The following is a 14398-nucleotide window of genomic DNA, read 5'->3' on the forward strand; positions in this document are numbered from 1 at the left end:
TGTCAGTACTGAATTATAGGCTGTGTGCAGGACTGTTGAGGTACTGACCAAATATTGACTAGTGAGCTATGCTTGTATCATCGAAGTTGTGAGAAGCTTGGTGTAGCACTAGGACTTGGGGAAGAAGTGAATTTAATGAGTTGTAAGATGGCATGGTGTCCCAGGTTTAGAAGTGTTGGTATAGCCGGTGCTTGCTTACTGGTTTTAGTATGTACTTGCTCCTACTTCTTCACTCCAAACATTACTCAAGTCACCTGAATCCTACACTCAGGTATAGCAATCCTATTTTCAGATACATCAAGGTACAAGTATTGTGGGATCTCCTTTAGATATATCTGGGACCAAATTCATTGTCCTTATAACAAGTGGAATTCACCCTGAAAACAGATATCGCTGGAATGTTTAAATATATTTCAGAACAAAGGCTGTTAGGGAATTCTGAATGTTAATTTATATAGGGTGATGAAAGATTGTACCACTCTTTCAGGGCCCACTTTGCCCATTCTTGCACCATGCTCAGGGGTGGCAGCCCAAGTATGAATAAAGTGACACTCTTGATCCTACTTTATTCTCATTTGTGAATCACCTGGTTCTGTTTGAAGGCTGCTGTCCTCAAGGGTTTTTTAACAAGTGAACTGCAGTGCTCACTACCAATAGTTGAGTTTATTTTGGTTGGTTGCAACAGAATAGCATCTATTGCTGTCCTATCGGGCCTGAATTGTTCATGCTCTTTTAGAGAGGATGAGTAAGTTAACATGTCAGCTATGTCATTCAGTCAGCTATGATCAGTTACACCTGAAGGGTTTTTGTGGTGCAGTGACAGTGAGTGTCCCTACCTCTGGGTCATGAGGCCCAGGCTCAAGTTGCTCCTGCTCCAGAGGTGTATAATAACATCCCTGATCAGGTTGATTAGAAAATATCTTGGTTACGCTTGAAATTTTTAACTTACCATCTCTATCTCAGATGCTGACTGATCTGCTGAGTGTTTCTAGCATTTTGCTTTGGTTTTATCTTTTGAATTGTACACAGTTAAGGTTGTAGAGTGTTTAATAGCAGATGAATTTAATTTATTTCTGCTGAGTTTGGCCAGTTGATAATATCTGTTACTTCGCATGGTCATAATTTTTAGCACGTACATCTGATTATGGTTCATAAGTTTAAGTGAGACAGTGGTTGTAACTTTTGTTTCAGCCTCCTAGAGCCTCCTGCAAGTCAAGTTTTTGAATATGGAGTAGAAAGAAAAGAAGGTTTTATTTACAAAGCTTTTTTTTATATGGGGGAGGTGGTGGGAATTTTTGGAACTACACATGAAGCATTTGTGCAATAATGACTTGCCACTGACAGACAGTGTCTGAATTGCTCCATGTCGTACTGCAGCACATGTGTAAAACACTGACCTGGACTATTTTAATAAGCTTATTGTCTTTACCCCCTCTGCTCCTCCTCCCCACCCGAAGTGTGTTGTGGTGTCTTACAGTTTATAGCAGTATTTCATTTTTTTTTGCTATCACGCACTAAATGTCTTAGACTTTTCTAGAATTTGCTATTCACAGGTAGTCACAAAGGAATTTCACAAATAATAAACCCAGTTGACCAAAAAAAGTTGTAATTTTTGTACACACAGCTTTACACCACCCATTTTCTTCACTGTGATCCACATTTCGTAACTGTTTTTTCTCGGTATTTGTTACAACTGGTTGAAACTTTTCTGTATGGCAGGCAGTAGTGGAATCTACTCCCTCCATTGGCAGATCTAGCTTTTCTTTTCTGTCACTGGTGATTAGCCATATAGCATACTCTGTTCTCAGCACTGTAAACAGTCCCTATATGATATGGAGAAGCAATATCACTGTATGAAACTCACATGATGTATTATTCACTAGCACCCTAGGTGTGATAATTGAAGTAAATATCTTTTATACAAACACAGCAATGGCCTGCATTGTCTTTATTTATGCATAATCCCTTGACAGAAAGCACTTTTGTCTTACACAGAGGTCACATAGTTGTGTGTTATTTCTGCTTTTTAAAGTCTTTTTAAAATTCTTTATTTGACTATTGAACATTCTTCTTTTCCTTTTCTAGGTATAACAACACTCACTGTAACTTTCTTAGTTTAGCACTCATTGCATTGGTGTCCGAGTTAAGAAGCTCACATTAAGTTTGTTTCATATTGTGGATCATATTTATATCTCCACTAACTAGGAGCAGAAGTCCAATTATTCTCTCCACACAGAAATGGCAGGAGTTTCACATTGAATGTTTTGCACCTGCCTGATGAAGATCTTCTGATCAACAGCCCAGACCATTCTAGTTATAATCTGGTAAGCATCTCCAACCTGCTTATACCTTTAAAGTGAATGTTCAGTAACTGGAATTATCTAATTTTAGTTGACAAATGATTAAATTGAAATTAGTTTTATTCTTCAGTCTGAATCAGATGTGTTGGCCTTAGTCCTAGGAACACTGTCTCCAAATGTGGTTCAAGAAGGGCAACAGGGATAAGCCAGGTAAGTAAAGACCAATTAGGCTGACATCAATGGTAGGGAAATTATTGGAAAAACATCTGAGGGACAGAATTAATCAACACTTGGAAAGCCAGGAATTCATCAGGGATAGTCAGCCTGGATTTGTTAGATGGAGATCCTGTCTGACTTAATTGAGTTTTTTTGGAAAGTTGACGAAATGTATTAATGAGGGTAGTGCAACTGATGTGGTTTACATGGAATTCTGTAAGGCCTTTGACAAGGTCCCTCCTAGAAGGCTGGTCCAAAAGGTAAGACCCCATGGGATCCAAGGCTAGTTGGCAAATGAAATCCAAAATTGGTTTGCAAATAGGAGGCAAAAGATGATTGTGGGGGATTGATCTTGTGATTGGAAGCTCACTTCTAGTGATGTACCACAGGGATCAGTACTGGGACCCTTGCTGTTTGTTATGTACGTTAATGATTTGAATGTGAATGTAGTAGGTGTAATTAATAAGTTTGCAGATGACAGGAAAATTAGTGATGTTGTTGATAGTGAGTTGGTTGGTCTCAGGCTACAGCCTAATATTGACCATCTGGTAAATTGGGGTGGCTGATGGAGTTTAATCCTGATAAATGCAGTAATTCATTTTGGGAGATCTAATAAGGGAAGGATATGCACAATGAATGATAGGTCCTGAGGGAGTACCGAGTAACAAAGGGACTTTGGTGTACAAGTCCACATATCCCTGAAGGTGTCAGTACAGGTAGATAGGATGCTCAAGAAGGCATACAGAATTCTTGGGGATAGTAAGAACTGCTGATGCTGGAGTCAGAGATAACACAGTGTGGAGCTGGCGGAACACAGCAGGCCAGGCAGCATCAGAGGAGCAGGAAAGCTGACGTTTTGGATTGGGACCCTTAAGAGGCAAAACCTACTAGAATATGTAACTTATACTTTTCATATTAGACATTATGAATCCTTTTTAAGCACTCAATCTGTTGAGTGTTAAACTTCATTAGCACATTGGCTTTAGCCTATATTCCATCGATAGAATTTGCAGTACTGTTTCTAGATTTGCATATAGTTTTGTCCTGATTTAATGTCTTTCACCTGTGGAGTGAGGCTTGATTTTGCTACAGATTGTCCAGTTTTCCACTGTTCTTTATTATTCTACACTCTATAAGAAGGGCTTCAGAATAGAAATCTAGCTCCCCAGCAAACTCGTAAAATGACCAAATCGTTAGTTCCAAACAGTCTCAATACAATGTAATTGTATTTAGCGGGATGTATCAAATGTGATTTCAAATTGTACATTGAATGAAGATCATTCAGAGATTGATCAGAATTTTTTTGAATTTTGTTGAACTGTTTGATTCTGGGACTTAAAACCCTCTTTTCCACAATGCACCCTCCAGAAATTGAAGTCACAATGTTCTCGACCACACATGCTTTACGTAGATATTGTCTGTCTTTTACAATATCCCCCAGAAACACTGGATGTATCTCTTGCATTAGTTAATCTGATGTCCTGTATTGCAGTGCACAAACTATTGTACAGTCAGTGATGGGCAGGAGACTTTTAATACTTATGGTGCATAAAATTTGATGTTGCATTTTACGTTGAACCCAACACAGTGTGGCAAACCACATATGGCCTACTTTTGCTGACATTAAGAATGTAGCCTTTTGATGATGTACAAGATAGTATTAAAGCACTCATTCAGGCAGTTATGTACCCCTTATAAATTTTCATGTAATGATTGTCACAGTCAGGAGTGATGGGTGAGAGGTGAATGCTTGTGAGCTGTACTAACATTCTGGTTTTAGTTGGCAATAGCATATGGAACATTCCAGCGCCATTTAAACAACTGCTTTCCTGTTCATAGTCCATTAGTGATACAGCAGTACCACTTTTTTCAAATCCACTAGTTTACAGACAACAAGGAGAAGAAACTCACATTCACAAAGCACCTTTCAGAACATAAGAGCAATCTAATACATTTCAAAGCCAAAGTCAAGGACTTGTAAAACATAACAATATAAGAAGGATAAATATTTATTATGGAGATTTGCCCTTTCTCCTCTTTGGCAGCCCTTCAGGGTCAAGGATGACTTGCTTGCATTCCAGTGGAGGGTTGGGTTCTGCAATGGCTGATCCTGGAGCTGCAGACTTCGCCATGGGTGGGGAAGGTGATGTTTGAGGGGTGTGGGTGGGACACTGGATTCTGTGCACTATTTCCACTGCTTGCACTTGGCCTCACATTCTCCGAGTGACACTCGAAGTGGTTGGCGCCTTTGTGAATAAGTCTTCCCAGTTTGTGCATAGTAAGCCAAATGAATCCCACATGTCAGTGGGGATGTTGCATTTGATTAAGAAGGCTTTCTGGGTGTCCTTTGTTCTCCTAGCAATCATTTACCATTGCAGAGCTTGAACTAGGGCACTTGTTTTGGGAGTCTTGCATTGGGCATGCAGTGTGGCTCACCCATCGCAGCTGGTCATATGTGACTAGTGCCTCAATATTGGCCTGGGAGAGGACACCCACGTTGGTATGTCTGTGCTGCAGTGGATTTGCAGGATTTTGCGAACACAGCGTTAGTGATAACACGCCAGGGATTTGAAGGGTTTGATGCATATAGTAGGATGGGGCCCCGCTACTGCTCTGTGACCGTGAGCTTGGTGGTTGGTTTGAGGTCTCGGCTTTCGAGCAGTCTGTTCCTCAGGCATCTGTATGGTGCACTGGAGTCAGTGTTAGATTTCAATATTACCTTTTATCATGTGATCAACCATATTTGGAATGCTGGGTTTTGCGGTCTAATTATTGATTATCAGTTCACTTATCATGTGTTATCAATGCGCTGCTTTATTCTACAATCTTTTTTTGTTCACAGTTTCTGCCCTTCAAACTGTTTAGGCATCTACTGACAACCTGATTTGTTCCAAATAAACTGAAATTTTAATTCTTAATATGAGACAATGACACCATGCTTTGTTATGTGTTTATGCCTTGACTTTTTTTCACTTACAGTACTTTCTCTGACAAACAAATGAACAGTATTAGACAGTATGGCATTTTTAAAATATACATACAATACATTGAATGTATACATGATCTTCAAACACTTAACAATTTAAAGTTTCTCCCCCACTAGATTATTCTGAGAGGAGTGTGGTTCACTAATTCCTTAAAGGGGATCAGTACTATTCTGAGATTAGCCCACACATCCTGATGGCAGCATATAATCTTTGCTTAAGTAATGAGAAATGATCATAAGTTTTGTTTTTCATCAACACCCAGGCTCCACTTGCACTCAACAAACACACACATGCACACACGTGCCCTCACACTCTCACAACTCTCACTCCCGTTATGCCTACACTCCCTTTGCATCCACACTCACTCCCATTACTCGTCCTCGCTCCCATTGAACCCGCACACAAACATACGCACACTCCCACTGAAGCTAAGCGTACACACACTCCCATCGTCCCTAACACGTACACTCCTAGTGTGCATACTCTCCCGTAGTGCGCACACACTCCCATAGTACCCAACAATGCACGGTCCCATTGCACCTGAGACACACACACACACTCTTATTGCACCCACTCCCACCCACTGCATTGCACACATGATCACATTGTACCCGACACACAAATACACTGCCATTGTACCTGACACACTTACGCTCCTATTGCTCCTGACATGCACAGCATCCCATTGTACCCACACACACCCAGTCCATTGCACCCCCGCACACACGTTCCATTGCAAACATGATCCCATTATACCTGACACACTCCCATTACACCCAGACACATCCCACACATGCACTGCAATTGCACCCTTGCACCTCACACAGACACACCCCACTTTCACACACTCCCATTGAACCCAGATACATAAGAAATGAAGTACCACAATGAAACAAATTCTGAAACATTATTTGGAGGTCAGCTGTGTCTCAGTTGATAGGACTGTAACCTCTGAGTTGGAATTTGTTGATGTTCACTTCTGTGAGATGTTCCCATAATTTAGGCTAACATTCCTTTCTGTGCAATACCGAAGGTGTGTTGGATTGTTGGATGAGATGCTAAAACGAAAGCCCCATCTCCTTTTTCAGGTGGACTTCCTTTGAACAAAAGCAGGGACCTTCTCAGTGGTGAACTTGGCAATATTTATTCCTCAATCAGCATTACTAAAATAGAGGATTGAGTCAATTATTTCAGTAGCATCTGTGGGAGATGAGTGTATGAAATTGTCAGCTGCATTTCCTATATTACAATGGTAATGACACTTCAGAAGTTATATAATTGCCTATAAAGCTCTTAGGGACACCCTGAGGCAGTGAAAGGTATTCTTTAAACCACGTCTTTACTTCTTTCATGAAACACCATATTCACAGAATTTAATCACCCTGACAGTCACCTTATCAGGTGGAAGGGAGCAGAATTTTTGATGGCAAGTCTGGAAGGCCAAGTTTCCCTGCACACTGTGGGTTTTAACTCTTTAGAGGCATCTTTTTGTACTTTGCAGGTTCCCCACTTGGAAGTCAGTCTGATTATCAGAGTTGGCTTTTGTTCAGGTAGGGAGGACTCAACATCAAGTCACAACAGCAGATAGGGTCAGTCCCCAGTCTTGTCAGTCATCTTTGGACTGTGTGCAAGAGAAACATTCCTGCTGCCTCTAACTCTTGAGCTGTTCTGTGAAGATACTTACCTTCTCCCCAAATCATTCCTCTTATATTCAGTTGCTGTGTTTCCTGGCAGAATTAAATGTGCGAAGCAGCCCAAATAATTGGAAGCCAGCCTCATTAAAATATTAAATTGCTAACTGCACCCCTGGAGTGGATTGATCGTCCACCTCCTGTCCTGCCTCTGTTTAATCCCAAAGGAAGTGTGTTCAGTTTGAATTTCAAGTTCTTAGAATTTTAAGATCTAACCCAATCTTAACCCACCTGTTTATCCCCTTTGCTTCTAAAATTCATGCCAATTTTTTCTTAAACAAGTGTGTTTTTAATTTGGTGACTTAGCAACTTTCAGCAGTTCTCTGAGTAAATAGCAGCTTTATACCTACCTTAGTAATGATTCAGAGTCTAAAATTCTATGACTCTGTACTTTTTATCTTTAATGTAAACATCCACAAAAGTTAGTTACACCAAGCAACATGTACCAAAGCGTTTCTGCTAAAATTCAAGATTCTCCTCTTTCCTCAGTAGTTGAAAGTTGAGAGGTAGCTCCTAGCTGTCAGAAGAATAATTTGTGTGGATACTCTTCTAAAGTTTTCAATGTTGGTGTAAGAGTGGGGGCGGGGGGGGGGATGAATTTTATTTGTAGTACTAACCATTAAGGGTTATATGAATTCATTGTAAGCATACAAGCAGACAAAGACTAGAATATAACGTGGTCCTCACTTCAGTCTAATTTCTACATGACATTCTTCAAATACTTTCTTGGCAGGATATTGTTTAGACAATGTCTGGAAGCTATGCTCATCTCTAAACAGCTACCAGCCTCAGAGCTCAGGACCTTACTCCTGTTCCTCACTCCCTGTTTTTCTCCCTCTTCTATTGCAGTTGGATTGCCTAGTAATAGATGCAAAATATTACTTGGTGCAGAAACTGCTTTTCAGTACAGTGAGTACGAGGAAAATATATCATGAACAGGGAACGTCAGTCACAGATGCAGTTACTAACCTAAGATAAATGGATTTCCCTTTTATTTGAGAACAAAAAATTGTTGAGATGAGTCTGTAAAATAACTTAATGAGAAATTGGGTTTAGTGCAATTGTGGGAAAATATAAGCTTCCTTGTATTTGATGCCTCATTCTGTTTTGTTCTGCAGTGAATTGAAAACAAGAAATGGTGTACCCCATAAAGATGGTTGATGCTTCTTGCAGTGCACCCCCTGCTGCCCAGTGACATAACCTGCACGCTGCTTTACTTTCCGTATCGAGTCTGCATTTACGCTTATTTTCTTCAGCTAGTTCAAGTCGTTATTTAGAAGAGTGGCATGAAGACCTGCACCCTCATATGTTTATTAAAGTAGTTAAAAGTTTTTGAGTTGCCATTCATGATGTAGGGCTTCATTTACTCAAAACAGACAGAAGTTCATTAATCCTATTTGGAAAATGTAATCTCTCTTGAATTTCACAATAACGGTTTTAGGCAATCAGCTGCAGAAATGACCAGTGATGGTATTAATGATTAATTATTATATTCATTGTTAAAAAGGGATGAATGTGCACAAAATTGGCCATGAGCAAAATAAGTATTGGAAATATATTCCAACAAGGTCTGCTGTGAGTGTTCTATTACCCAGTCTGTGCATACCATGTTTAAGAAGTCTCTGAATTGTTGTGTTTTGTAGCATGTTTATATGTATGGAAATTTATTGTTGATTCAAACACAACATTAGCTGTTATTTTAATCATGGAAGTCACTGCCCCTTTTTGTTGAAAGAGGTAAGATTGATTTTTCTTCTCAAAACCCACAATCTAAACTTAGTGGGTCCCTATTTTTTCCAAATGTATTTTTTCAGTGACACATGTTTGGCATGTTTCAATGTTTCAGATGTATTAAATTTGAGGGACCTTTAATGATATTTATCTTATTCTTTACATTGAATCAGCAAAGAAACATGAGACATCAGAAAGTCAGTTGGCTTTGTAATCAAGCCAATAATAAAGTGTCAGACAAAAGGTTGCCATACAAGATAAGAGAGTATTGTGTTGGGGCTAATACATAGAGTATAGATGGGCTAACTAAAAGGAAACAAGAGAATTAAGACAAATGGGCCATTTTCAGGAAGGTAAACAGTATCCAGCTACAGGGATCAGTGCCAAAGCTTTGTTATTTGTTCATAGGATGTGGCTGTTGCTGGCTGAGCTACATTTCATTGCCCATCCCTAACTACCATAGAATTGAGTGACTATTCTGTCATGTCAGAGAGCAGCTAAGATAGTTGTAGGTCTGGAGTCACATGTAGGCCAGACAAGATGAGGATGGCAGTTTTCCTTCTCTAGGATATCAGTGACCCGATTGGATTTTTACAACAGTTGTAACGTGGACACCACAAGGCTTTTTTTAAAATTTCTATTTAGTTTTAACTATATTCAAGTTTCACCACATGCCAAGGTGGGATTTTAACCTTTATCCCAGAACACCAGCCTGGATTACAGATCCAGTGATAATGCCATTATACCGCTCCTTGTCTTATTTATACTCTGTTTTAATCATTTGAATAAAGAGAACAAATGTATTGCAGTCAAACTTGCTGCTGGTACAAAGACAGCAAAGAAAGCAAGTTGTGAGGAAAGGTTGGGGGTAAACTGTTTAGACCTTAGAAGAAATAGAGTGGATATTATTGTAACGTACAGGATTATGAGAGGCCTTAACTGGGTGGATATGTTGGAGAATGTTCCTTCTCTTGAGAGAAATCTAGAACTGGGTGCAGAGTTTAGAAATAAAAGTCAGCCATTTACGACAGGGGGAGTCTCTTCTCTGAAAGTCACCATGTTTATTTATCACTTGAGGCTAGGCTATATAATGTATCCTAGATTGAGTTAGACAGACCTTTAATTGATGCGAATTGAGGGTTATTGAAGGACGGGCAGGAAAGTGGAATTGAGGCTTCAATTAGTTCGGTCATGATTTTGTAGAATGGCAAAGCAGATTGGAAAGTTTGAGCGGGGCCTACTTCTGTTCCTATTTCTTATGTTAATGAAAGACAGAATTCAGCAAAGTAACTACTAATCACTTGGAATTGTTTGCAAATGTATTGTATTCCAAAAATATATTTGATTTAGAATTGTGTTATTTAATCTGTTAAACAGTTGCCTTAGGAAAAATGTCACATTGCAGAAATCTAGGTCCAGAAATTTTGTTATGAATGATTAAATATCTACAGTAAAACAGAGGAGTGTACATATTTGGTTGATCTGGCCAGATATTAATACATTATTAATGATTCCAGACAGCATGGCTGAAGAAAGAATCTAAAATAGACTGAATTTTTTTTTATCTTTTCAAATACTTAGCTGATGGTTTTTAAGGGAACTTCAGCTAGAGGAACTGAGTTGTGAGTATTGTTTCAGAGATAGTAGGAACTGCAGATGCTGGAGAATCTGAGATAACAAGGTGTAGAGCTGGATGAACACAGCAGGCCAAGCAGCATCAGAAGGTTAGGGTTAGGGTTCCTCCCTACCTCCCCACCTACACTCACCTTTACTCGCTCCATCCCCGCCTCTTTGACCTGTCTGTCTTCTCTCCACCTATCTTCTCTTCTATCCATCTTCTATCCGCCTCCCCCTCTCTCCCTATTTATTTCAGAACCCCCTGCCCCTTCCCCATTTCTGAAGAAGGGTCTAGGCACGAAATGTCAAAAAAAAAAGCCTTCCTGCTCCTCTGATGCTGCTTGGCCTGCTGTGTTCATCCAGCTCTACACCTTGTTATCTGAGTTGTGAATATCACAGGATAGTACCTGGACATTTGTTCACACGCTGTTGGCTACAATGAATTGGCATATAAATGCTACACCGGTTCTATTATCAGAGGTGGTCGCACTTTGCAACTTAGTTAACCTCCTGATTGAAATAAAAGGGATATAGTTTCCAGTTCATTAACTTAAACATGAAACTTAGTGATTCCTGTTATGGGGGGGAAAAAAGCAGAAATGTACAGGAAGTCAGTCAGCACCTCAAAGGAATGGAAAATCAGTGTAGAAATCTCAGGGTAGAAGGAACTGTAGGTCCGTCTGTGCTACCTTTCTGCTATCCTAGTAATGTGCTTTTCCCCAAAAGCATATATCTGAAAAAGATTTAAACTAATTTAGTCTACAAATTGTTCCAGTAGCTATTCAATTTCCTAGCAAAGAAATGTATTGTTGATTCCTACTTAAGTATTTGTCTTCTCATCTTAAACACATTCTCCCAATCTGCCATCTTTTGCCAGTATAGAAAAGCCTTGACTGATTTGCCTCCTTGAATGTTATAATTGTCCCTTCAATTTTCTTTATAATAAGTTGTGCCAAATCTTTGAATATGTTTCATTCTACAGACCTTTTCTGTAATACCGATTCATTCTTGTTCCAACTTGAATCCATCCTCCCTGTGAATTTCAAAGCCATGCATAAAATTGATCTGATGAACATTCTTATCATGGAGAGATAGAAGGTTATACCATAAAAGAAGGCAATACAAACTTTTGTACTTCATTGACAGAGCAGTCATGTTTAGTGGGAACATCCACTTTTTTTTTGCCATAACCATAGAAATTACTCATCCTAAAGTAATTACAAAATCAGCTTCCACCACTTTCTGTGTAGGCTACCCAATACTTCCCGTCTGCCCTCCAACCTCATCCACTGTAACCCAATATTCCATTAATTTTTTTCACTGCTGTTAGATACAATATCCTGTTCCTGATATGTCTGTAATTTCTATTAATTTTGTAATCTCTGAAGCATTAAACATTAAACTGTATTTTCCAACATCATGCCCAAATTCCCAACAGTTAGCTTGTTTAAATATTTCTCCTATTTTGCTCTCTGCAAAGTTGAAATGATAGTGTTGATGAATATTAGTGTGAACACCATGCCTTGCAAGATCGTCCTCTTCATTACCTCCCCATATAGAATACTTCCCATTCACATAGACCCTGTCAGACCATCTCAGTACATTGAAGCCAGTAGCATGACTGGTAATTAAGTGTTAGGTTTGGTATCTTCTCAACAATCCTGCTCAAATTCAAGTTGATCATGTCATCTTGTCATATTTGCACCTTTTATCACTTTATCAAAATACTCCATTTTCTGGCATGACCACCCATCTGATTGTTCTTTCCAATTTATTTAAATCTCTCCAAGTCATCAATGTGTTTGATTCAAAAATTGTTCTTTATACTAAAACAAAATACTGTACATGGCTGAAATAAAAGTCTGAAATAAAAACAACACTATTGGAAAAGCTCATCAGATCAGGCAGCATCTGTGGTGAGAAACACAATTAATGTTTCAGTTCAGTGACATTGTTACAGAACTGAAGAAATGTAGAAATGTAATATTCCTAAAACTACTGTGAGACTAACTGGCCTGCAGTTAACCTGCAGAGTCTCAGTTCTAGGCCCGAAATGTCAGCTTTCCTGCTCCTCTGATGCTGTGTTCATCCAGCTCTACACCTTGTTACCTCAGAGTCTCCTGCAGTTTCTTCTTTCTTTTAATTAAGTCACTGCATTTCACATTGTCCTGGCTTCTGGCACGGTTCCTCGTTTCCAGTAGTACTCCAAGCACATCTTTATGATTCACATATGTCCTTTTTAAGTGTCCAGTTAATGATATAGTTGGTTCATCCCTCATTCTGCCTTTGCACTTTCTACTCTTTTCATCATCCATCTTGAACTAAATAACTCCTTTAACTTAGCCCACCATACCAACATGCCAACTTGTGTTCCTGTTGCCAGTGACCATTTATTCTTATGTGATTGCTTCTTCATCCTGTTCTTTATTTCCTTATCAGTTGTAATTTCTTGTGCTTATGTTGCCCTCTTAATGTTTTCTTTCCACCCTGAGTCTTTCCATATGCTAATCGACTCACCACATGAAATAACCTTACTCCTCTCTTTAAATGCTGACTCAGTAACTATTAGATGTTGAGAGTCTTTTAATGTTTGTTTCAGATTTCCATTATGATTCATGTTAATGATTTGTATTGCTGCAGCTCGCTATGCTGAGTTACAGATGCAGTTCACTGAGGCTGTAAAAACCACAACAGGACAGAAGGAGCTGATCATAAAGCTGGAACAAGACCTCAGCACTATCCAATCAATGTCCTCCCTGCCACGCCCTGATACTGAGGTACAAACTTTGCCATGGGTATGGGTTGGGTATTGATGACACCATAGCCCACAAATGCCAGACAGTGATCATCTCCAACATAACTATCTTCCCTTGACATTCAACAACATTACCATCAATGAACTTTGCAACATTCTGGAGACCATCATCATCCATAAACATAAATGAATGAACCATATGAATACTGTGATCAAAAGAGCAAGTCAGAGGCTAGATATTCTACAGCTTGTAATTCACCTCCTGACTCCTTAAACTCCACAAGGCCACTAATGAGGAGTGTGATGGAATACCACTTACTTACTAATGACAACAAGGTTTTCCTCACCACCGCCAGTACTGCTAAATTATCATTCTGCATGTCCAACATCCAGTATTAGATGAATTCAAGTATCGGAAATACCAAAGCCATTGTCTTCACTGCCTGGCAAAATCTCCACTCCATACTGCCACCTCCTCCCCACGCCATGGTTACTGTCTGAGGCTATTCACAATCTCAGTATCCTGTGTGACTCTGAGATTAGCTCTGACCACACATCTATTCGTTGCTCAGCATTGCTGACACTACATTTTAACCTCCAAAACATTGTCTGTTGAGCCCCTCCCTCAACTCATTTGCTGCTGAAGCCCTCACCCATGGCATTGTTGCCCTGAGTTTTGACTATTCTGGCGTGCTCCTGGCCAACTGCCAACATTTATCCTAATTAAACTCACACATCATCACCGACCTACAGTGGCTCCCAGATAAGCAAACTCTTAATTTTAAAATTGTCATTTTGAAATCCTTTAACCGACTTGACCCTCCTTATTGCTGTAATCTCATCCAAGCCCACACCCTGAGATACCTGAACTCCTCTAATTCTACTTCACTGGGGTAATGCAGTGGAAATCAAATCAATATATTTAGAAATGAGTACATAATTGCTATCAATCCAGAGACCCAGATAATGTTCTGGGATCACAGGTTTGAATTCTGCCATGACAGATGGTGAAATTCAAAATGCTGGGATTAAGAGTTTAATGATGGCCATGAAACCATTGTGGATTGTCTGAAAAATCCATTTGGTTCACTACTGTCCTTT

The 14398-nt window shown here is 39.5% G+C and overlaps 1 protein-coding gene across 1 annotated transcript in view; it reads left to right on the plus strand.

Annotated features, from left to right (window-relative positions):
- The window catches only part of cux1b (cut-like homeobox 1b), a 487386-nt gene that overhangs the window by 448079 nt on the left and 24909 nt on the right, over positions 1 to 14398 (plus strand). Inside the window, exon 15 of the mRNA XM_048612610.1 lies at positions 13183 to 13319. Within this exon, the coding sequence (XP_048468567.1) occupies positions 13183 to 13319 (137 nt within the window). The remainder of the gene's footprint in view (positions 1 to 13182; positions 13320 to 14398) is intronic.

The sequence above is a fragment of the Rhincodon typus genome, chromosome 26, assembly GCF_021869965.1.
Source record: "Rhincodon typus isolate 14 chromosome 26, sRhiTyp1.1, whole genome shotgun sequence".
In the NCBI taxonomy this organism is placed as follows: Eukaryota; Metazoa; Chordata; class Chondrichthyes; order Orectolobiformes; family Rhincodontidae; genus Rhincodon; species Rhincodon typus.